The 25,852-nt window shown below is 38.3% G+C and overlaps 1 protein-coding gene across 2 annotated transcripts in view; it reads left to right on the top strand.

Moving 5' to 3' along the window:
* The window catches only part of galnt18a (UDP-N-acetyl-alpha-D-galactosamine:polypeptide N-acetylgalactosaminyltransferase 18a), a 163,054-nt gene that overhangs the window by 125,286 nt on the left and 11,916 nt on the right, over nt 1-25,852 (top strand). Inside the window, exons 8-10 of one of the 2 annotated variants that reach the window (XM_044193845.1) lie at nt 1,398-1,535; nt 10,083-10,178; nt 20,789-20,956. In XM_044193845.1, coding sequence (XP_044049780.1) covers nt 1,398-1,535; nt 10,083-10,178; nt 20,789-20,956 — 402 coding nt within the window. The remainder of the gene's footprint in view (nt 1-1,397; nt 1,536-10,082; nt 10,179-20,788; nt 20,957-25,852) is intronic. The other variant, XM_044193846.1, reaches the window with a different exon arrangement.

Raw genomic sequence — 25,852 nt, 5'->3', positions numbered from 1 at the left:
GCTCTCTATTTCTCCTTCTCTGTACCACGTGGCTGGTGCATAGGGCCTGAGGTTTCTTCTTTTTTAACTTTGTCATGTTAGATCTCAGAAATGGCACAGGCTCCTTTTAGCAGGCTTCTTTCTTTCAGAGTTGTTGATATCTGCATGTTTCCAACATGTTCTGTGCGCCTTTGGTTCCTCTGCCGGTCGGTCGAAGTCAGCAGGCCTCTGGTTGAAATCAGTGAGCCTCGGACAGAATCATCTGTAACATCAAGTAACCTTAGACATGTTTAATTGATTAATATTAAGGTTAAGACAAAAAGACTCAGTTCAAAATATTCTTTGAAATATGTCATTAGAGTTGCAAGAAAGGACTTACACTACTGAAACTTTATCCCAAATGATCACACATGCTGTCCCAAATTATTATGGATGTCCTCAAGGAATAGTTTTGTTAATACAGAAAACCTAGTCCAGGTCATTTTGTATAATTTAATAACACTCTATATGTCTCCTTTCTTTCTCTCTGTATCTTCTTTGCTGAAACTCTCTCTTCACTGGTCCTCCTTCTAGTCCTGCATGTCTCTAATTCTTCTCTGTTAACTATATCTATTCAATTCTGTGAGACAGCTGAGATATACCTTTTAGAAATGATGCGCACAGCTGCTGTTACCTAATGTAGAGCTTCAAATAACTATTTTCATTATTGACAAGTCTGTTGATTATTCTTTTCTATTAACCAATTTGTTTGATATTCTATTAAATGTCTGCAAATAGTGGAAAATGCCCTCCACAGTTCCCCATGTAGTGTTAAATTGTTTGTTGTATCCAGCCAATATTAACCAGATTTACAGTGATTCAAAACAGAGAAAAGCAGCAGATTCTCAAATTTGAGAAACTGGAACTAGCAAATGTTTGTAATTTTGCTTTGACTTAAACGATTAATCGATAATAATTTTTCTGATTATATTTGTCAGCAGTAGCCCAAAACCCGAGTCCAAAGTCCAAATATGTTTCACATCACCTGAAACCCCTCTCTACTGTATATATATACATGTACTGCCTCCCCATCTCTATAACTTTATTTTATTTTCCATTGTAGGCTGAAAACTCTTCTTTTCAAAACATTTCCTCATTTCAGCCTCTCTTCACTGAATGACATCCATTACTTTCTCCCTGTGATTGCTCTTTAAACATTTATTGCTGTCCTCCTCAATTATTGCAAGCTCTTACATTGTCATTCTAAGGACACAGTAGCATTGAAATGACCCTGAGGCCCTGAATTCTGCACTTGTTATTTTTTATTTCTCGCAACATTGGAAGTTGAAGCTTTTTGGACTGCATATAGTATAGCGCAAGGTTATAGCATAAGTACACAAAATGTGAACTCAGATGTTTGCATTTATGTCCTTCTCTAGAACTCAGGAATAGACATTGGGGACATTGCTGAGAGAAAAGCCCTGCGATCCAGACTCCAGTGCCGACCATTCAGCTGGTTCCTCTCCAACATCTACCCCGAGCTCCGATCCTACAGCGACACAGTTGCTTACGGAGTGGTGAGTTCAACTTTTTCGTTTGTGCTCAGGATTCCTAAACATTTCCAGTCTGCAACCTTGATTTAAGTAAATTCATTTAACATTACATTGTGAGATGGGGTTGTTAATTAAAGTACAGTGCTATTCATCCGATAGGAGCCCACAGGAACAAGTCAACAAAGTCTGGATGCCAGCCCACAGTTTGAGAAACACTACACTATATACTGTACTTCCACACTCAGTCCCCACTGGTTGCTACAAATACAGAAACTCCTCAAAGCAGAACATAAAGTATTCAGGAGTATTTGAATTCATTATGAAATAGGAACAAGACACTCCTTTAGCTTTATCAAAAATTAATATCCTTTGTTGTGGCAGCTTACCAGTAAGGAATTTTACAAACGTGTGAACATATTTTCATTTGTCTTTTCTCTTGTTCAGCCAAAAGGCAACAATATTTTCAAAGACCCTTAATTTAACCCTCAGTTATGGGGTTTTTTTTGTTTGGGGTTTATTTAAGCCTGCATTAACTGTTTGTTTGTTTTTGGCCACTTGGGGGCAGTAATACACAACACTGACATTATCATATTATGAAGTTGTTAAGTGGAACCTGTTAGCAAGCAGTTGCCTATTTACACATCCAGTAGACACAACATAATATAATAAAATAACCATTTATTTGGAGTCGTGTTTGAGTCCACCTGATGAATGTAAGTCCAACATTAATTCATTCATTAACATTAAACATTCATAAATTATTCTGTGGCACTTACACCATTTAAATAAATAATTTGCTATGCATGATGTCAGGTGTTTCTAATGTCTTTCTACACCATACAGGCATTAAAAAATTTAATGCGCGTGCTGGGGGCTAGAGGAGAACAATATGAACTGATGAAGGTTGGGATAGTAGCAAGAACTTTCACCCATGGTTTCCACCAACTCCTGAGGGAAATATCTGGCTCTGCTAAATGCTCCATTAAGTTACCAGCAGTAAGCTAAAAGGCACAGAACCACTCCACAGAGCTCATGGAGACTGCAGGTTTCCAGCCAAACACTGAATTGTATAGAAACCATGCAAAAATCGTTCAGCTATAGTTGTGTCCTAAACACCAAGACAACATAAAGACCTCCTCATGACTAAACATTTCCATTAAAACATAACTTTTACAACAATTTTCCAAGCTGTAAAGCCTTAAATTTTCCATTAATGCTGAGGCTAAATATTTTCAACCTGGACCCTATTTTCCCATGTTTTTGTGTCTAAGTGACTAATGGGGGACAGCAATTTTTAAAAGTATTGAGCAAGAGGGCTGCTCAGTAAAATTAAATAAATAGCTAAATGAACAGCAGTACTGTATGTTGAGTATCAGTCAATTGCTAACCATTTGAATGAATAATAAATAAAAATAAAATAAACAGCTAAATAAAAATCAGTACTGTTCAGTATCAGTCAATTGCAATTGAGTAAAGTACAAGTACTTCTAAATTGTACTAAAGTACAATGTATCCTACTTAGTTACATTCCACCACTGCTCTCTACTAAACCACATATTCTCTACTCTATCAAGCTCTGAGATTCATGCTACAGCTTTGTTTCAATTCTGAACCATTATTTCAATGGATTGAACTCCAATCAGAAACACTTTTTTTCTTGCTTATCAAAACATCTGTAGCAATATTTCACTGTTAATGTATAACAGTCACTAACATTAACTCATGGTTCACTGCTGATTTTGTTTATGTATAAGTGTATAAGTGTTTTATTGTGTGACCAGAAAATTGTATAGAAACCAACCAAAAAGTCTCTAGGGTATAGTCATGTGAAAAGTACTGAAATAGCATAAACACCTCCTCATGACTAAACATTTCCATTAAACTTAACTTTTACAAGTATTTTGAGCTGTAAAACTTTAACTTTTCCATTAACGCTGAGTCTAATTGCACGCACAACATGGAACATATGCTTCTGTGCTGTAAGAGCTCACTTCAAATCACAGCAGCGGGGTATTGAAAGGGTGAACCTTTTTACGCCACTTAATTTCTGCATGGCTATTCCTCTCTTCAGTTAAAGGCTGTAGGAGGATTTTGCATAATTGAAAAATGACAGTAATCTGTTGAAAGCTGAGCAGAATTATCCAACCGCCCTGACTGCTCCTGCTGATAGAGGAAAAATGAGTACTTCTTGGCAGAGCCCAAGTACTAATAATTTATCAGTTTAATTTCTGATTGTGATTTTTGATTGCGACCTCATTTTAACCTTTTAAACTTATAACTTGAGTGCAGATATAGTTTGAGTCATCTGTCTTCTGCAAGCTTGAATGTAGTCTAAAAATTACCATCACTCCGAACCTATTTCCTTCAGGTTGAAAAGGTCTTTCAGATTTATTGACTCTGCATGATTTCAAGTCTGCCACTGAAGAGAGAGAAAAAAGTTATGAATCGAGTTATGAAAAAGGCTGGTATGGGTCTACTGAGACATTAGCAGCTGCAACTGAGTCTCTAGCTCTGAAAACCACCCCTGTGCCACCTCTTGTGTTTGTTGTTCGATAAACACTTCAATCACAGTGTGTGCTGGATGGAGTTATTTGTTGACACTATTGAGCATGTACAGGGGCTCGCCTTTGAGTGCGTGAGATGAAAGTGTTGCCAAAGTGACATCTGATAGATGTAGATATGAAGTTTATATATGTGACAAAAACAAACTCTCACAGGAGAGAGGAGCAGTTGGAGAGAGCAAATGTGTTCTGGTGTGATGCCATCTGTGGTGTTTATTCACTCATCTCTTATTAGCTGGAAGAATGCACTGCTCACACAAGGTAAACATAGAACAAAGAGGAGATATTATATTAAGATTAGTTTTAAATGAAACAGTCACACAGTGTCATGAACTTGAACTGTTTCACCAGGTTGACATTGGGTTGGTTGGTGTTTTCAGGTAGACAGATTTTTAGAAATTCGGATGCGACCAATGCTGCCTCCCACCTCAGTAGACATTAATCTAATTTAATTAATTTAATAGTTCAATTATTATTATATTTTCTATAACTTTTTCCCCAACACAAAGGTCCCCAAAGGTTGCTAAAAAATCCCCAAAGCAAATAGATAGGACATGAGGTCAAGCCTGTCTCCTAGAAATGACGTGTTTGTATTACTAATTTGCAGCACCAAATACATTTTCAGAGCCACGTAATGCCACCTGAATCATGTTTTTTATCAACACAATGAGGAAACATTTTCAGCGGCATGGCTCTAGGGGTGGTGAAGTTGGTCTGTTGGTCGGTCAGTCCACCACTTGGGTCCAGACTGAAATATCTCAACAACTACTGGACAGATTGCCATGAAATTGTTGAAATTTGTACAGACAATCATGGTCTCCAGAGGATGAATCTTAATGACTTTGTTGATCCCATGACTTTTCTTCTAGCGCCACCATGAAATGAAATATCTCAACAACTACTGGATGGATTACCATGAAATTTGGTTCATACATTTATGTTCCCCTGAGGATGAATTGTAATAACTTTGGAGATCCCCTGACTTTTCGTTCGCACCACCATCAGATCAAAAGTTTTATTTGTTCAATACTTTGGTTTATGACCAAATACCTGCAAAACCACTAATTAGCAAATGTTTAGCATGCTAGCATGCCAAACTAAGATGGTGAACAAGATAAACAGTATTGTTAAACTGTTAAAGCTACTTATTCCATTTGTTTTTCTTCAATACTCGCTCTTGTAGTACAGTATCTGAATGAATGAGTAATGACTTTTATAGTTATGTTTAGGCCCTCAAAACACTTAGGGAAATTAGGGAAATATTAGGGAAATATCGTTGTTTTGGTTAAATATTGAAAAAGTCAAAATTTATGTAACATGTAACCAAAACCAAAGTGCTTTTGTTGCATAAACCCAACCACACGCATTATTCAGGAAGCCAAGCCTGGCCTCCCCACTGTCAAAGTCTTGCCCTTTGTATGCCCACTAGCCACCCTGACCACCTCACTACTATCTTTCAAGGCATATTTGGCAAAAGAAATTAATAATATATCAGAATAATTTTCCTTTGAAGGACCCTGGTTCAAGCCTTTGTTTTGAGAAGCATTTACCTTACTGTTACTGTATCCTTGAGCAAGATATTAAACCCCTACCAGCTCCAGGGCTGCTGCTGTATAGCTAAGCCTGACCTCTGATCTCTCTGTGAAATGGAGCAAGAGGAAAGAAAAATTTCCCCTGGGGATCAATAAAATATTAGATTATTGAACCACTGTAACAAGTGTGACAGCAACATGAGATATTGTAAAATATATAGCTCAGCTCGACCCTTAATAGAGCATCAAGAACTGTGCGGAGACCCCCACTGGACTTTATGTGATGTGACTACAAAGGGGCAGGAAGAGGTGGTGGGATGCAGCAAGTGAACTGAGGTAGAGATGTAGTCAGTGATCTATCTAAACAGCATGTGGGATGACTGGGCACTTGAATGAGACCAACTATTCAGCAGATGGAGTAAAAAAGCTTTTGCGAGCTGTATGTAAAAGAGATTAGTACAAATGAAGGTCTTCCCCCCGGTTCACTCATCATAAACTCCAAATATTGCACCTTTGGGGAGATGCAGCCAATAAGCCTTCTCATTCATCTTCACATATTAATGTTTATATTTTGCTAAAGTTTATAAGGAAAAGCAAACCTAGGCTCAGACCAAAGAGCTTGAATAGATAAAGAGGCATTCTATTCAAATCAACACTTTTTAAAGGTCACTTGAATGGCAGACTTAAGATGGCCGCCACAGAATGTTTACAATGCTGTGGAAGTAAAATTGGAAAACGTGAGTGCTGAACTTTTATCACAACAGATCCTGAACATTTCAAAGGCAGCTATAACATTCCAGCTGTCTGTATGTGTGCATTAAAGTAACTGTTGTCACTGAAATAGCATTTCAGTGGCGAAACACAAGTTGACTTTTATTTTGAAGTAGTCATAGGAAATGCAATGTGTTTGTCAGTGAACTTGACACTGACTGCTATCATTCATCAAAAATACATCTACAAAATAAGACAACAGTCATTTTTGGCATTTTTTGACAGCGGATTAGTTTGAAATACTGCAGGGAGTAATGAAACAGTCAGGAGCAGCCACAGTGAGCTGTTAGATGAAGAGCTGCAGGCTACAATCTGCACACCTCCAACTTCTCAGCCAGGTACAAAAGGGTCCAACTGCAGCACTTCAGACCTCCCTCCTCAGGCCCCTCTCATGCAGGTATTATTCCCCCCGCTGGTCGTTTTTAGATATCTAATTTGCAAGATAGCACAGGCTGAGATACCACAGGCTGTATGCAGTAAACTGCAAGCTAATATTGGCAAACTCGCTAACCTCTATGGGCGTTTATTCTGAATACAAATATGAACACATTATCAGCATTATTGTAATATTTGATGACATAAAAGTAGCTTTGCTGCTTTGCTTCGGTGTCCCCCACAAGCTTAAAGCACGGCCAAGAAAGCAGTGGCAACCAGCAGTGCAGCAGTGCCCTCACCTTACGAAAGTCAGAGCACACTTTTAAATTAGGCCTTGTAGATCTGATATGAGTGAAGACTGAGCTACTGGATTGCTTATTTCTCACCTCAAATTTGTTCAGAAACAGATTTTGGTGGACTGTTGAGGTGAAATAAGTGAAAGTTTATGTATCCTACTACTCATGCTCAACCCCCATTGATCACAGAACTAGGGGCCTCAGGAGGGAAGACTGCAGTTGGACCCTTCTCACTGTTCACAGACTCATGCCATGTGCAGCATAAAATCAGATCATAGTTAGAATGATGGAAAAAGGCCAATTATTGCCTGACTTCTTTATTAAAACATGAATAGTTTGTTTTGTTGCACCCCGAATTCTGTAACCTGTAGTATTAAACCTGTAGTATTAAACCGCATTTGCTGTTACCACCAGTAACTATGTGTTGCCAAATCAACCAGGACTGAAATCTTAAGGATAGCCATTGAGAGAAATTAGTTGTTGTAATGTGAAAGGGGTCACTGGCAGTGACAAATCCACAGAGAATTATCTCCCAACGGAAGCTCTACTGACCTTTTTAGCCTCTTTTATTTCATGGTTTTGGCTTTGCAGCACATTTACTGTTTGGTTCAGTGTGACCGCTTTCATCACCTTCCAGCAGCAGCAAGTAACTGTTTTCAGGAAGAAAAAAAAGCTGTGATAAACCCACTGAACAGTACCTGTTTCAGATTTGTCTGCCTGAGTTATTGGTGCTGGGCAGGTAGCGTACATTGCTTATTAGCTTTTTTGCAAAAAACTGTTACCTGCTGGGTCTGGACACTGATGAGGGGGATGCGATTGGTCCCAAACAGTAAAGTTGTGGACCAGAAAACCAAAAGAACGACCTAAAAGAAGCTATAAAACTCCATAGGTAATTCGCTGTGGGGTTGTCACTACAAACCCTTTCACACAGAAGTAGTATGATCCTTTGTCAATATAGAAATATTGATTATGGCCGCTTTAACAACATACATCACATATTTTTACTCTTGGTTCTCATTTCCATGCAACCTTCTAAATGTCAGAGACAAACTGTTGCTCTACTACACTACAGAACCAAAGTAAACATGAAATCATAACAAGTTCAAATTCAACATTTTAAATAACTAGTAATAATTCAGCAGAATCAGGTAATAACACATTGAAAACATTCAAGTTTAAGTCATTCACACACTACAACTGTCACAGTTGCCCCAAACCAGAACTGACTTGGTCTGATTATGAATGTCAGCCTTTACCTAAAAGTGTGTCTAGAAGGAATTTGTGGTGAATCACAAAAGTGATTCCACTTCTTCCATTCTAACTGTAGTGTGTACAATGCATCATAATTTTTTCATGGCAGACTTCTTCGCATTCACCTCAAGCAGCATTTGTGGCATCTGACCTTCTCTTTTAACTGCATGACACAACCTGCAGAGAGAGACAATGATGGAAAAGACTCTGCCGTGGGCCGAACAGATACAAGATTCTTGTGTGCCACAATGTTCCTAAATCAGATTCTTATTCTGCCTTCTCTGTCTGTTTTTCAAATACATAATTTATTTGAGGGTGGAAAGGTTTCTCCAAGCTGAATGTTTTTTTACTTCATGGTACAATAATTCTTTTTTGTATATGCCAGGCTTTATAATACGAACACCACAAGAACAACAGATATTTTTCAGCATGGCCCTTTCTTGGAAATGTTTGATGGAACAAGGACAAACTGAAGTATGTTGATTGTCCTGTGTTAATTAATACATATTGTACAATTTGTCTTTAATTCTCAGTGGAATATAGCCAAATTATAGGGGTAACCTGCAATCCAAAAAGTACAGATGGTTTTTCTTTTTGAAATATTACTACAGCTGCCAAAAAAAGGTGAAGGTTAGTGTAAAGAGTTTGTATGACTTTCTCCTGGCAGGCAATAATTAGCCTGCAGTGGTTCCATTTGTCATCACTTTAGTCACACAACTAAAGCCGTGTAGTGCAGCACTCTGTTATAATGGAGTAATTAATAATGTAGCTACAGAGAGAAAGACAGAGAGAGGGGAGAGAGAAGGATGCGGGGAGAAAGAGAAAGACAGACTTGTATAGACAATAAAGACAGTAAAGACAGTATATAAAGTATTGAAAAAGACCAGATGAGAAGAATGATATCCTTCTTGTGTCTGTGCGGTGAATACAGAGCTGGAGTCAAGATGTGTTTAGCCTAGCTTAGCAAAAATACTATAAGCGGGGAAACAGTTAGCCTGGCTCTGTCCAAAGTAAAAGAAAAAAACGCTTACTAACACCTCTAGGCTGACTTATTTCCCCTAACTACCCCTAAAATTGTTGTTTCTACATTGTTTATGTATGGGTTAAATAAAAAATGAGATACAACATGTGAATTACGCAGTTTTAAAGTTGATGGTAGGTGTGTTTTAGCAGCTAGCATAGGTGTTCTCCGTGCCTCTATTGTTTATGCTAACACAGGCTAAACATTTCCTGACTCCAGCTCCTAACTGAACGCACAGACATGAGACTGATGTTGATCTTTTCATCTCACTAGACAGAAAGCTAATAAGTGTATTTCCAAAAATACTGGACTATTCCTTCAAAGAAATCGAAAGAAATCATAACTCTAGTTTCTATTAGTCTAAATCTAAAAAACAGCATTGGGAACCACAAAGGTTTTATTGAGGTCCTTCACAAGAGAAAAACAAAATAAGACTGAAGATGACCTGTTTTTCTTCTTTCCCATGTTTTTGTGATAAAATCAAAGGCTGCCAAGCTCTGATAGCCAGAAATTGTGTTAAGTGAGGAGAACAATTTGTTTAATAGTGCTGGAAATTTGATGACTAAATGTGTGTATGAGAGAGGTGTCCTCCTCCTCTTCCTTTTTCTTTTGTGTTCTACCATCATTATTCATATGCAAACCCATTAAAACCCATCTACTCAGAGTTTTATCATACTTGGAGATACATAAGATCACTTTTTCATTTTCACTTTCTCTCACTCCCCCTCTTTTTCACCTGTTTTATCTTTCTCTCATTTTTCCAGTTGAAGAACAGTCTAAGAGACAATCTGTGTTTGGACCAGGGACCTGACACTGACAATGTTCCCATCATGTACCTCTGTCATGGTATGACACCGCAGGTCAGTGGGCACTCATTCTATTCTATTCTGTGCAATTCTTTATGTTCTATCTGTTCAAATACATGAAAAACCAAAAAAAATACTGATCACAGAGAGATCTTACAATTGGAGAGGTTGTCAGCAGTAAATAATTGGTCTCCTTCAAAGTTTTTGTCATTTTAAATGAGGGATTTAGAGAGAGCAACCATTGCATAAAGTTGCATTATAGTAGCAGAGCTGGGTGAGTGACATCTCTTTATTCTCTATAAAACAAAAAGGCTGTGTAAAAATACATTCAGTATTTTGTCCTAGTTTTAAACATCTATCCACAAAAATATTGTGACATATATGACATTATGAACATCATTAAAGCTGCATGAATTGATTTTTTGTTGGTGTTGTTTGTTTATTTGTTTTGTGGCCACTTGGGGGGCAGCAGAACCAGCTGGAAACACCACATTGACATATTATCACTGAGTAAAGTTTTTATTGTGAATGTTGCCTATTTGTTTATTTATTTATTATTTATGCATCCAGCAGATACAGAGCAACATTTGCATTCATTTCAAGTTGTGTTTGTGTCTACCTGATGAATGAAATTCTAATATTCACTCTGTTTATAGCTCTGTTTTGGTCTCTCTAAACTCTGGGATATACCTGGCTTTTTAGCTGTTAAATGCTCCAATATGTTCACCAGCTAGGTGCTAACTTACTGGTTGGATACAGTTGGTTTATCAGAGCTTTTTTGCTGAAAAAAAGGCTGCCTGCTGCTGGAAACTGGAGTTGCTGGAGTTGTGGGCCAGAAAACCAAAATAATGAGCTTAAAGATGCTAAAATGCACTGTAGAGCTACAAGGAACTGCATAGTTGGTAGTAATTCTCTGTAGGTTCATCACCACAAGCATCTACTTTTGCATTGCACGTAGGGTTGGGTGATGCCATTGTCCACTGAACCCTCTACCATCGTAACATTGTGATTTATCACATGGGCAAACTGTGACCTACACATATACATTTACTGCCACTAGACAACTTCACTGCATGTAGTTATTTGAACCATTTATGTAAAAATATTGATGAGTGCAGCTTTAAACATTCCCAAGTCAAGAGGAAATTGCATTGTTTGTAGCTAGAGTTAATAAAGTAGAGTAGTTTTAAGAAATTATAGTGACTTTCTGCATATTATGTTGAGCTACGGGGTCCTGTAGTTTACATAAATGAAAAAGTCACATTTCCATAATGAGTAAGCTGCATAATGAGAGCAGAGATCTAGAAGGAAATACTAGCAAAGAGCTAATATTTCACCATGCTATAATAATGCTGCTTTGTCATGTGCTGTTTTGCTTGTAGCTGAAATATCTGAAAAGTAATCTTCGAGTCACTGAGGCCAATCAACAACTCTATCAGCCTTCTGCAGATTTAAGGCCATTTAATTCTAAGGGCCAGTAAAGGCTGCACTTTTTGCCACTTTAATGGAGGCACTGAAAAACACTTTAAACACCAACGGAGTCAGACTATGTATTTCCACTTTTCACCACTTTGAAATTCTTTGTAGCTTGACAAAATTAAAAATTTATATTTTACTGTCTGCATTATATCCTGGCTGCCATAAAGAGGCTCGCATAATCAGAACGAGACTTCACTGCGTACCCAGCCCGGCATCTAGAAGAGCTTTCTGAGGACACTCCAAGCCTCGCCTCCATTGTCAGTAAAGTTAATAGCTTTGACTGGCGCCTTGACGTCGGAAACATCCAACTTTCTATCTGGTTGTACTCAGCAATACAGCATCAGCTGCTGAAACAGCTGTGTTGGCGTTTCTCTGTGTCTCTTCTGTCTTTTTGCCTTTCACATTTTCTCTCTCCTGGAGACAGCATAATCAGCAGGTGCTGACAAAGAAATTGAGTTGTATTAGTACATTTTTATCACCATCACTGTCTTTATTTATTTATTTAAGCACTACAAATTGAGATGGGCAAGGCTGCAATTGAGCTTATTCTGTTCACCAAAAAAAAGCATAATTCTGAGTGGGTAGTGGCTAGTTTTGCTTAAAATGAACGCAAAGCTTAAGAGACACTTTCTGAAAAGTTTTCACATTCACAACATGAATTTGGCAGATAGGACCGAAAGATAGCAGGTAAATGTATTCAGCCTGTGGCAGAGCAGATTGCCCTCAGTCCCAGCCAGCACTGCCCAGAGTGAGGCCTGTGGGATGCAGAATGATGCAGTATTATTCATCTGGCCTATATAATGCTAATTCATTCAAATCTGAGGGGTTGTGTCTTAAAACACAAGCAAGTTCAAAGCCAGCCATGTACTTCTGTAGTTGATGTTAGTGAACAGATATTTAGCTGCAATGGAGTTATTTTGAGGTATTATAGGCAGAGCAAATGAACAGATAATTTGTTCTCTCATATTTGTGGAGCAATTTCAGCTTACCAAAAAGAAAAATGACTTCTAGCAAGCCATAATTTACCCACTGCACTGTAACATGTCTCCAGATAACAGGGATATTTTGGGGCTTTACTAGGATAAGTCAAGATAGCAGCAGAATAACATTACACAGTACAGGATCAGCAAGGGGAACTAATCACTTTATAGACTGGAGATATTTGGGCTTTTAGAATCAGAGGTGCATATACATACATTACACTGCACTTAAAATGAAATGGAAGTGATTATCTATCCTGTACCTGCTGCAGTAATCAAAGAGGGATTAGAGAATGTTAGTATATAATGGATAAATCCATAATCTTTCTGTTAATGGATATTCCCACACACATTTATGCATAAATGACCTCTCCTTGCATTAGCCTAATGAAATTTCAGGCCTCAGTGACTAACCCTGCTCAAACTGACACTTGATAAAACAATACTAAACCTATTTCCACTACATATTGATCTTGAAATCATTGGTGAACGCCAAAAAGATGCCATGTTTAAGTGTTCTGAGACATCAGTGATAAGCAGCCTGAGGAGGCAGAGCGAATAGCAGATAGCAGCAGGAACCGTTTCATAGCCAACATCAAAGACTCAAATATTTCTCTGGTCTTCTATCAAGCTTTTATCACTTTTCATTCTTTATTCTTTATTCATGTGGAGTATCTTTTGTGATGTTATTCCCCCCAGTCCTTCTTATTCCCCATTCAGATCCATTTATTCTGATTCGTCCAATCCTTTAGATTACCTCTGAGTCATCTTCCTTCTGAACAGAATCACTCACTTTCTGTGTGTGTGTGTGTGTGTGTGTGTGTGTGTGTGTGTGTGTGTGTGTGTGTGTGTGTGTCAACAGGATGGATGGATATGGCTTTGAATACCTGATGAACTGTTGAATGTCAACGATGCATAACCAGCCACTTGACAGAGATGAGGGAGGGAAGCCTGGAAGGGTATGCAGAGGAGGACGAGGGAGAGAGAGAGAGAGAGAGAGATAGATATCACAGTGGGGATTTCATTGCACTTAAGCACTTCTTTGCATATGGCAGTAAATGACCACAGCTATCGACCTCATGCCACATTCATGTCACGTCAGCTTTACTGTAAATAGAACCTGCCCACTGGAAAAGGATTCACCTCAAAGTCCTGGTGGTGATTACAAGTTAAGCTTGGGACAAACTTAAAGACTAGCTGGAACCTACAAAGACTGGACGAACCACACAGAAAGCCTGCCTCCACCACACCAATCTTCTAGTCTTTGACAGTCACACTAGACGCTACACTAGACAACACACTGAACAACTGGTCAGTAACGACAGTAGTGTTCTGGCGGTAGACGACCTATCAAAATCCTGTGAGATTCCAATTGTTGCGTGTTGTTGCACCGAAACAAACATGGATGGCAACCAGCAACTTGCACTGTTAGTATGCAGTGACATTTGTGCTGAAAAGGCCAAAAAAGTAGTAAGTATTTTTCTGATTTAATGTTGTAGAGGCATTCATTCTCTTGCCTCAGTTCAGTTTTTCCTCCATTTCAGTTTGTCCAGTTCACTCTCACACCACAAACCTTTTTCCTCAAAATTCTTCTTCTTCTTTTGTTTATTTACCGGTGTTGTGTCGAAATCAGTTTCCCTATCAATATGCGTTTCCCCTCACCTGAATCTGAACCAAAACTTAAATCTTACCCCAACCAGTCGTCTTCTGACATGCTTAACCTGACCCCAACCAAAGCCCTAACCCCAGCTATGGAGGGGGGCACAACAGGAAACATCATTATAACGGGAGGGAAACACTTTTCAAAGGGGGAACAGGCTCACTAAGTTGCAATACAACAATGTAAAAACACTGTATTACAAGTAACTGTCCTGCATTCAAAATATTACTATTACTATTAATAAAAGTACATAAGTATTATTAGTAGAATATATTTTGCATGCGTTTGCTAGCAACCTAGCTTTAATTGTCCAGTTTCACCTGACCAGCATAGTAAGTGTCCCATTTAGAGCTAGGTAGGAAAAGCCATCGCTGTACTTTAAGCTGTTATCTTGCTTTGGTGGCCTTTTTTCACCACAACAGCTAACTTATTGGTGTGGTCCAGCTACTAGTCACCATTTCTCACAGCTGTCAGTTGTCTCTCAACATGCAGCATGTTGTAAACAAGTTGTAGAAAAGAAAATATCCCATACAAATGTATCTTTAGAAAACTATTTTCATTGGTTTCCAGCAAGTTGCATTATTTCAAAATGCTGAAAATGTCTGTAATAAGCTATCATGACAATATGTTTTCTGCCCCCTGGCTGCGCGCACATCCTTGACTGTTTATAAACAGGAAACCAGTCTCTACATCACATTTGGCCATTTTCGCAAATTAATGTGGCTGTTGAATCAGGGGCTAATTTCAGGCCAGTGCAAGAGGTGTGGATGACAATATTTATTTGACAAAATACTGAGAAATTGCAGTGGAAGCTAAGCAGGTAATAGAAATCTGATCTGTTCCTCATTATTGGTGTGGCCTTGCAAAGAAGATTGGTTTGTGGCTGGATCAATAAAGTCTGAAAATTACCTATTTGACTCTTGCAAAGTTAGGACACTCACTAGTCCTCACAGGTTATTTTAGGACTTGAGTTTACGGTTAAGGCATGTCATGCTGATATGCTGTCGAAGATTAGAACTATGGATTGATGCAGTGGAGTTCTCTCAAGTATAGTAATATAGTGTGTGCACTGGTGAGCCTGTGTGGGTGGGTGGGCGAGTGGGTCTCGACACATCCAAAATGACCAGGATATTGAACTTGTAAGTAAGTTTAGGCAGAAATGAAGGCAGAATTTGATGTTTATAAGAGGCTGAAAAAAACAGCCAGGCCTTGATAAAGAGAAACCAAGAGTCACAACAAATTTAATCAAAGATTAAACATTGAAGCACAACCTTGCCACTCGGGACAGAGAAAAAGCTTTTCTACAACAGTGACTTTTTTTACTTTTAAGAGACTTAAGAAGACATTGATTTATCATTTTGGGGAAAGTTGGTAGTGTATGATTTAAAATAGAGTTGTTTCACCAGGGAGTCAGTTTGATACAAAAAAAGGCAAACCAATTACCAGACTTTAAAAACTTTTGACAAATAGTATGTTGTGTGTTTGTCAGAGAAACCCAATTACTGGACTTTTTAAAAACTTTAACCTTTTAAAAAATATATCTGTGAACGTGTTTGTCGGTGTCTATTCATCAGCAGGAAAGAAAAACATTCCCAACCTCCCTGTGGGATCAAATCCCATCTTACTTCTGTACAGAATCTTATTTCAAGGTGTGAATTTCCAACAAGCTTTTACCTTCACTGGAAAAAATTGCAAATGCAAAAGGCACCACAAGCAGTAGAATATAGAAGAGTCTGCGGTACATTTTTTGGGTCATTAAAGGTGGTTATAAAATGGAGATATTGAAATGGTTGTCATTACACTGAAGTAATCCATTTTCAAAATGACTGTGTCTGTAAGCCTATTAAAACTGGGGACCAATCTGATCAGTGTACAATACCGTAAAGAGCTCTCTCTCTCTCTTTGTGTGTATGTGTGTGTGAGCTGCACAGTAATAGGAACAAGGAAGTTTTTTTTTAAGTCAGTTCATTATCTGTATCTATAAATAACAGCTTTTCTAACCTCATTGTTTGCTCTCTCTCTTAAACTCTCCTCCTCTACCTCTTTCTGTTCCACTCATCTGAATGAACCTCTTCATTATGTACTGAGACAACTTTGCAGCTGTTGTGTGCTGTGTGTGTGTGTTTGTTTGTGTTGTCTTCTCGCCACCAAAGCAGATGGCTGAGGAAAACACCATGATTAGCACGTCTAACTGCATCTCTAGCTGTCAGTAATAAGCTCACCAGGAGCATCAGTAAGAGCGTATGGTCATTTTCATGCTGAAAAAAAGACGTCCAGGTAGCAAACAAGTGGGTCTGTCTGTTGTCATTATCTTTGGAATGTCAGTTCAGAAAGCTTTGCAGTGAACTTTTTATAAATGATGACTTTTATATTTCAAAAGTTAACTGTACCTATCTATCTAATGTTGATTCTCACAATTCATTAGATGAGTTACAAACATACAGTGGTGTGAAAGAAGTGTTTGCCCCCTTCCTGATTTCTTATTTTTTTGCATGTTTGTCACACTTAAATGTTTCAGATCATCAAACAAATTTAAATATTAGTCAAAGATAACACAAGTAAACACAAAATGCAGTTTTCAAATGAAGGTTGTTATTATTAAGGGAAAGCAAAATCCAAACCTACATGGCCCTGTGTGAAAAAGTGATTGCCCCACCTGTTAGAACATAACTTAACTGTGGTTTATCACACCTGAGTTCAATTTCTCTAGCCACACCCAGGCCTGATTACTGCCACACCTGCTCTCAATCAAGAAATCACTTAAATAGGACCTGCCTGACAAAGTGAAGCAGACCAAAAGATCTTCAAAAGCTAGACATCATGCCGAGATCCAAAGAAATTCAGGAACAAATGAGCAAGAAAGTAATTGAGATCTATCAGTCTGGAAAAGGTTATAAAGCCATTTCTAAAGCTTTGGGACTCCAGCAAACCACAGTGAAAGCCATTATCCACGAATCGCGAAAACATGGAACAGTGGTGAACCTTCCCAGGAGTGGCCGGCTGACCAAAATTACCCCAAGAGCGCAGCAACGACTTATCCAAGAGGTCACAAAAGACCCCACAACAATATCCAAAGAACTGCAGGCCTCACTTGCCTCAGTTAAGATCAGTGTTCATGACTCCACCATAAGAAAGAGACTGGGCAAAAATGGTCTGCATGACAGAGTTCCAAGAGGAAAACCACTGCTTAGCAAATAGAACATTAAGGCTCATCTCATTTTTGCCAGAAAACATCTTGATGATCCCCAAGACGTTTAGGAAAATACTCTGTGGACTGACGAGACAAAAGTTAAACTTTTTGGAAGGTGTGTGTCCCAACAGCTGGTCCAGGGTTTTGTGTAACATCTGTGATAAATACTGAGTAGAGCAATGACAGGACTGAGAACACTGAAGTAAAAGGAAAAGTATAACGCTTTCTTTTTCTTTTTCACTCCATTTTATTGATGTATTCAATCATATTTTTGACTCGTTTGATAACTTTTTACCGCCTCTTGTACAATAACTATAGTATATCAAGATCAAGATAATAGAACAGTATTAACTTAGTGATATTATTTTATTTTAAAAAGATAATTAAAAGAACAAAATAATTTTATTAAAAGAACATAAATCGTTAATCACTTATTTAAAAGATATCTAAATATTTCTTTGCCTTCCACAGTTGAGTATTCAATTATTTTTGGTTATTCTTTCCATCCATTTAACACTTTGCTTGGAACAAGATATCTTAACAGCTACAGGCCAGACTGACATGAAATGTGCTGGATATTTATAGTCTCCAAAAGGGTGATTCCTAATGTTTTTGTTCTCCAAATTAAACAACAAAATACGTTGTTGGTCCATGCGTTTTCTGATCTGACGCCACCATCGACAGAACAACATTGCCATTTCAAATTTCAATTGCAAATTAAATTGTTTTCTGATCTTACAATGCTATGGTTACGGTTTTCTTAGGTTTACGCACCAAAATTACTTGGTTAAGTGCAGGGGGAAATTATGGTTTGGGTTCAAATAACTACTTCGTTCAGGTTAGGGAACCTTCGTCATCATGGTTACAATAATAAACACTTGATTGCGGTCAAGGAACGGCCGCAGCCTTGGTTAAAAGAAACCGTTGACTGTCGGTAGGAAACGGGACACAAACAGTGGCCTCCTGTGTTGAAGTCCAGCGTTATTTTATATCGAAAATATATCATATAGCACTTGACAGATTTGATCACTAAACAGCAAGTTTTTTTGTTTGACTTCACAAAGATTTTGCTCAGATCGAAATGTCATCCGCTAAAGGTAGACTTTAAACACCAGAAAATCAGCCTAGCTTACAGGCTTTCTTCTGTCCATGCTTGTTAATGTGTACATCTGTCAGGAGAGATTGCTATCTGTCTAACACAGCACTGTGCTAATCCTTCTATTAGAGGTTTTAAGAAGCCGTGACAGGAGAGGAGATAGCATTAAGCCCTCTGTTGGCAACTGAGCATCAATCTATTGACAGATGCAAGTTTAATCGCTCTTATTAGTGCACATGCACAGAGAAACCAATCCTCACAAGTATTCGCACACACTCAACACACTCATACACATATGCACGCGCATGCACACATCAATCTGTGCTGTTGTCTGCCTCCGGGTGTTTTTTAAACAGTAGCTTAAAAGCTCTGTGGCTAGTTCACAGTATGATAATGGCTCCTATCAAGACATGTCCTGTTCCAGCAAGACGGTCATCATTCTCATCAATTATCTTCCACACACTCCTCTGGAAACACACACACTTACAGAGTCTGAGCACACAGCCGTACAGTGTTCTGAGCAGCGCTGTTTCTTTTGTTACGCCTTGTTCTCAACTTTTTCTGCGTGTTTGGATTTCACTTCGACCTTGATCCTTCTCATTTGCTTTACTCATGTCAGGTTGTCTGTGATTCTTTGTTTCATCTTCTGCTGTTCTGTCAGACTCGGGGAAATGCATGTTTCACTTTATGTTTTGAATTTTTTAACTACATAAGGTGTGTTTGATTTACCTTGGTAGACATTTTGCAGACTTCAAAACTGGGCCAACATTTGCATTCATTACCATGTCCTTGTGTTTTGTTTTTTGTTTTTTTGAGGTATATGCAAAATTTCCTCAGCTAATATTTAGCCACAATCTACTTTTCCTTCCCTGACCTCTCTTCTCTCTTCACCCTCCTTCATCACTTGCCACTGATTATTTCCTCCTCTTTTTCTTTCTTCCTCTCTGTTTTTCTTCTTAATTAGATCAGTTGCATGTGGTCTATTTATTTCTCGCAACATTAAAGAGAGAATGTTGTTTAGAGACCTGGCAAATTTTGCAGGTGAGGTAAAAAAATACATTTAACATTCAAAAATTTGCCTACTTACAGTACTCCCTGCTGCTAATGACCAAACTGTCTGTGATTACAGGCTACAGCTTGGCATTTGCAAAGGTGCATTATTATAAAATGCAGAAGTATCTGTTGTCTCAGTTTTGGTTCTGTATATTCAGTATTTAACTAATGTAATGTTTGAAAAAATAAATAGCACATTCTTTCTCTTACAAATGAAGAGTTGAATTCATAAACAATAAAACACACCATTGCTCAACTCACTACACTCAGGGGTTTAGCAGGTATAGCCTTACTTGGTATTGTATGACCAATAGCTAATGTTTATGTAGCTTTTATGTAGCTAATGTTAGGTAATGTTAGCAAACTTTAGACAGAAATTGCTCTGTAACTGACTCTACTGAATAAGTTTGCATACTTAATTACTCTGTGTTACTGTTACATACACTACAGCATGTCATAGATAAACATTTCATTGGCTTTATCTCAAGTAAAACAAGAAGTAAACACTGTACCTCACCTGGAGACATGTTTGTTGGTTTCCTCCAGTGGTAATTAATGGAAATACAATGTGCCGTTATCCTGTTATTACCACTTGCATAATTTACATAGTCTCACTTTAATGTCTATTATGCTGACAACACAGTTTTGTATCCCTCTGGTTCTACTCAAATCCTAGCTCTTACTTTGGTCCTTTCCAAATATCACTTCTCAGTCATGTTGTAGGCATATGCTGAGTCACGAAAATACATTCTAGACTTTCTCTATATGATGTAACACTGTCATCTATAAAGCTCTACTGTTCAGGCATCGTTTGGCTCATGCAAATCTTGTAACAGTACATGATCCAATAACTACTTAACTATAGATATCCCACATGTACACACCAACCTTGGCAGGCTCTATGCACCTTTTAAATGGAATGGAAAATTATGATATGATCTCTATCACAATGTTACAAATGTTACTAATTACAAGCATAGATATATAAAATACGAATGGAAAATGAAAAATCACTGTATGAACTACATATATGAAAGTAGACTGAGGTATGTCTGAAGTTTGAGGTATATAATAATAGTGCAGCTACAGTGATGGATACGCTGCAAACATACAATACAGTATGTGTAGTACCCAGAGGCTCTTGAAGGCCTTCATCAAACACATTTGGAAAGTCCTCCCTTCTTAGTCCGTGTTTCTGTTTTCCAGCAGAATGTCTACTACACCAGCTCTCAGCAGCTTCACCTGGGAGTGCTGAGTCCGACGATCGACGATGACGACAACAAGTGTCTGGTGGACGTGAACAGCAGACCCAGGCTGCTGGAGTGCAGCTACGCAGCTACCAAACACATGAAGCTCACCTGGACGTTCACTCAGGTAATCCACACTCAAACAAAGGACCACAGTTGTATGTGTACAATGCAGTCTTTGCAGCCAGACCCTCCATGCTGTGGGCATGTTTTACCCATTTCAGGTCTGCTTAGATGCACCTTTTATCTTATTGGTTTGCTAATTGGTATTCTGTATGTAGCTGTAACTTCCTGATGTTTCTTGTCTGCTGGACCAAAGCTCCATGGTTTTAGAGCTTTTTTTTCAATTCAACTGAGTGGGATTTGTTCTTCTTCCTCTCCACTTTGTTTCAGACTCTAAAAGGCAACTCTTCTGGTTTTGTTAGAGCATGGATCATTCTTTTGCTATTTTATGCAATAGGCCTTTTAAAAGCACATCTACTTTGGTTGGATAATGAGCTTTCACACATCCACAGTTTCTGACTTTTAACAACCCTCTGTCTTATTTTTAATCTTCACACTTTTAATGTTGTCTTAAAATGTGACAGATAAGTAGAGGGAGTTGGATAATTAGTTTAAAGAAGACACTACTGTATTCGTGCCCTAGGCATCTCTGGTTTGTGTGTGTGCATTTGTACGCTTGTGTGCGTGTGTGATGTTTTTGTGCCAGACATCAGACTGAATAAGAGGCTTACTTAACTATCATTCAGATCCTTCCTCTCTCTCTACCCCATCGTCCAGTGTCCTCAGAGAACAATACCTTACCATCCCTTCAACTCTCCAGTTTCCTCAGTATCTGCAGCTACTGGGCACACTTTCTGCCTCTAATTAGCATAGGCCAGAATCAGAAATCTCACTTCTAAGTTATGTCAGAAGTCAGAGAGATGAAACCCATTAGGCACATCCCCATAGGGTTTTGAAAAGAGAAGCCCATTTTCTTCGTAAAAAGTTTGTTGGAGAAGTCAAATAAATGTTGAACATTTGATCCCATTTCTCAGGTCAAACTTTTAAGATTAAAAGCTAAAGTTACTGAGTCGATAGAGTGTGCATACCAAATGGCAGCATAGGGTTGAACCCTGGATCATTCTATACTGTTGTTTCTTCTCTTTTTCTATCCATCACCAGTGATACACCAAATCAGTATCTGCACCAATACCACCCTTATTAAAAGCTGGGTAGATATAGCCAAAAGTGATCAACTTCTTAATTCCTATCATTATACAATTGCAGCATTTAAACATTTTAAAGCTTTTAGAACAATTTGCATGTCTAAAAAGCTAGTTTGTATATAAACATCTCCACTTAAAAAGCAATGTGTAGTTACAGTCTCGTGAATTCTTATGAACAGGGGAATAATCCCAATCACTATCACATAAGTGATAGCACTAGTATCAGATCTGTGCTCGCTATCAGCCAGAACTCTGACTTTAGGTGTCAGAACTGGTATCAAGAAAGAAAAAGTGGGATCAGTGCATCCCTATTGATGTAAAAGGTTAAATTGTAAATACGCCTCAATGAAAACAAATCTTTCAGCAAAAGCCATAGTGATGATGCATGTAGTATTTTTTTAAAGCTGCATCAATTGATTATTTTTGCCACTCAGGGACAGCAGAACAAGCTCAAAACAAGAGCTGAGGGGGACTGCAGAGTTGGGTGATAATTCTCTTTCACATTACACATAATAATTAGATCAACTGCTAATATAAAGAATTTGAATTAGTGCAGCTTTAACTTCAGTTTTACAGTACGTACACTCTATTTTACTTTTTGTAGTTTTTACTCACACTGTTAACATCACTAATGACTCTCAGGCACATCCACTGATTTATGCTAGCCATTGTAGAGGTATCATATGCAATGTAATTTATGCCAATCGAGATGCTAGCAGCCTAAGCAAACATGAACAGCGGTCAGATCAAACACACAACAGTACATGCATTGTCTTACCATGTGCTTCACTACATGAGTATTAGTATTAGTATTAGTATAGTAATTTTCACGCCAACCGTCAACCCTCTTATCATCAACTTTGTTACTGGCCTTTAACAGGGTGGACACTAATGCAGATTAGCCTTTGCATTGACCTAACAATTATGGTTATATTTCAAATTTAATTATATGGATGGTTTCAAAAGTAATTTAATGCCAAAGAACTAGTTGTAATTATTCCAATCATAGCAGCAGAAATACAGAGGCAGTGCCCAGAGGGGCTGACACTGTTAGCCTACAACAAGACAGTGATGGTTCGCAAACCAGACACGATGGTTAGCTAACCAAGCAACTGAAATTATCCACAGACAAAATCAATAATGTGACTCAGTAAAAAAACAATAAGATTCCAGTCTAAAGCAGCAGAAATGATTACAAATAGAGATTTCTTGTTGGCTAACTAACTGCAGATATGTGTGTTTGTATTTTGTGTTTATGTATGCATCTATATTTATATAGCATTTTAGATGTTAGTGTAGAAAGGCCATGAAGAGTGTATGTTGAGGAGCTGACACACAGATGGAGAGAGATGAGAGATGAGAGAGGAAGGAGCAGAAAGAAGAAACATACAGGTGGAGACAGACAAAGAAGAAAGGTGTAGAGATACAGGCAGAAGAAGACAGAGGGAAGAAAGAGATGAGGGCCAGAGAAAGGCAGGGTGAGAGAATAAAAGGAAAGAACAACAAAGGAGTATAAAAAAAAGGGACGCGTCAGAGAGAGGCAGTGCTGGAAAGAAGTGAAGCGAACAAGAGAAGTAGAGACAGAGGAAGAGCGTTTCATGTGAAGTAGGCAGTCAGTATTTGTGAATTATTGATAAGTAGATCTTTTACAATATTGAACTGAGCTTGACCCTAAGGGAACGGCCATCAATAGAGAGAAAGAGAGAAGGAGAGTGGAAGAAGGAAAGCCAGGGAAGGAAAAAATTGCCTCACAAAAATCTGCCCGAGAGCAGGTAGTGTTTTCTGACATTAGTGGATTTTCTTACATCACCTTTTTATTTTGTTGGTCTGCATTTATCTGTCCCTTGCTGGAAAGATGAACCACCTACCTCAAGTTTCATTTCGCAAACGCTGAGCACATCGGCACTGTTCATTAGATTCACTACAGAACACAACACAAGTGCAAAGAGCATGCGTACTCACAGAGCTTGCTGAGCGAGAATGGTTTGCTTGCAGATGCGATCAAAGTTGAGACATCAAGAGAAACAGCATTTCTTAGTATCGATCACAAATAACTGTACAAATCCAAACACTGTATCCAAGCACTGAAAATAACGGCCATAGTTATTTGATGTAGCTTGCATTATTTATGCACTTCTCTGGTGTTGTATGTTACTGTTTTTTCCATGTATCATGTTGATAATCATGTATTCGTAGTACAGGATAGATGCTAGTGAAACCACCCTATTTATGAGAGCTCTCAGTGTAGTTTCACTGTTGTTGGATCATGTTCAATTCATTATAATCAGTAATTTATAACTGCTCCCAGACGAGCTGCTACTTTCTAAGAGATTGTGAACACTGCAAATACCAGCTCATGTTTTTTTTACACTCTGCACACACAGCTGTGGCTTAAGTCAATAACATTTTGGAAACTTTTAATTGGAAGGTTGTGTCTGACTTTGCTATCAAATTGAAGTTATTGACATATTTGTGAACTGTAAATATTACTTTCTGTGTGTGTAGTGTTATATGAAAGAACCTTTTGTGTTTAAATATTTAGAAGGTACATAACTGTTTTGCCATCTGGTTTGTTAAATCTTTGAAGTTTAATATCTTAGAACTGCATTCTCTGCAGAATAAGTCTCATATTTTCCAACCTCATATTTCTTAAAGTGTACCAATTACCTTGCCAAGAGGCATTTTGCAGCTGAATACAGTGCACAGACTACATAATTCATGGGTATAATACATGTCATCTTTAAGGTCAATAAAAAAATCTATGGAGAAAAATATTTACAGTAGGTAGGAGGGGATCAATGAATACATACGATCCCAGAGGCCACGTACAATTATATAGACTGTATACAGTGGTACAAACAGTACGTTTGGCTTAAATGTGGGTGGGAACAATTCAACAAATGTAGTTACATTTGTTATAATTAAATGAAGGTTGAAATTCCTGCACCACTCCAATGCCTTGTGAAAGTGAAGTAGAAGCTGCAAAGGTGCTCTTGTCAACAACATCCTACTATCAGCAAGCCTGTGTTTTAATTATGTAGTGGTTAACTCACACAATGTCTGCACAGGCTGTTTAATGAAAGCAGCACGTTATCAGAGCAGCAGCAGCTTCAGTCTTCCATCTGTATCTACACAGGATGCGTTCAGGCACAGTATTACTGCACTTTGGCAGTGCTCAAAGCCCAATACACAATAACTGTGGTTACACGTGTAAAACTGAAAAAAATAGACTTGAAGCGTAAAAATACCGTATGCCTAGGGTTCGGGTTAGGGTGAAGTGTAAAGCATGAGGAACACATTACTCGGCCTGTGTATACAGCTGTATTAAAATACTGTAGAAGAAGAAGAAGGTCGCCAAAAAACCTCTGTGGAATTGTGTAGACAAGCCATGACATTAGTTAGCATAACTGAAAAGTCATCACAATAGATATCGCATGCAAGTGTCACATATATGGACACTTGCGTAAAGATGAACTTCACCTGAAAACTAGCTTGTATGCATCTCCTTGGAGTAGAAAGGTCAGTCAAGCCGAGTTCTGTGGCCCCTCCTCAACAATGACAAAATAGTGAAGACTCTGAGGTATATTTCTTTCGTTGTCGCTATCTATGCCAGCTAACAGGGACCGGTGCAGTAGTCAAGGTGTCTGTGTACTAAATAAAATGTTGGCCAGTGGCACAGTTAAGCCCTGATAAAACAGAGGGGTGTACTTTATGTATAGTTCTCACAGTGTAGTTCATATCCTTCTCCAATCAAGCAGTGATCTCTTAGGAAAGTACTAAAGGGCACATTTGAGCCCCTCCCTAATAATCCTGGC

Source organism: Siniperca chuatsi, linkage group LG4, assembly GCF_020085105.1.
Source record: "Siniperca chuatsi isolate FFG_IHB_CAS linkage group LG4, ASM2008510v1, whole genome shotgun sequence".
Classification (NCBI taxonomy): Eukaryota; Metazoa; Chordata; class Actinopteri; order Centrarchiformes; family Sinipercidae; genus Siniperca; species Siniperca chuatsi.
The sequence above is the reverse complement of the archived record's forward strand: the minus strand, read 5'-3'. Positions and strand labels throughout refer to the sequence as shown.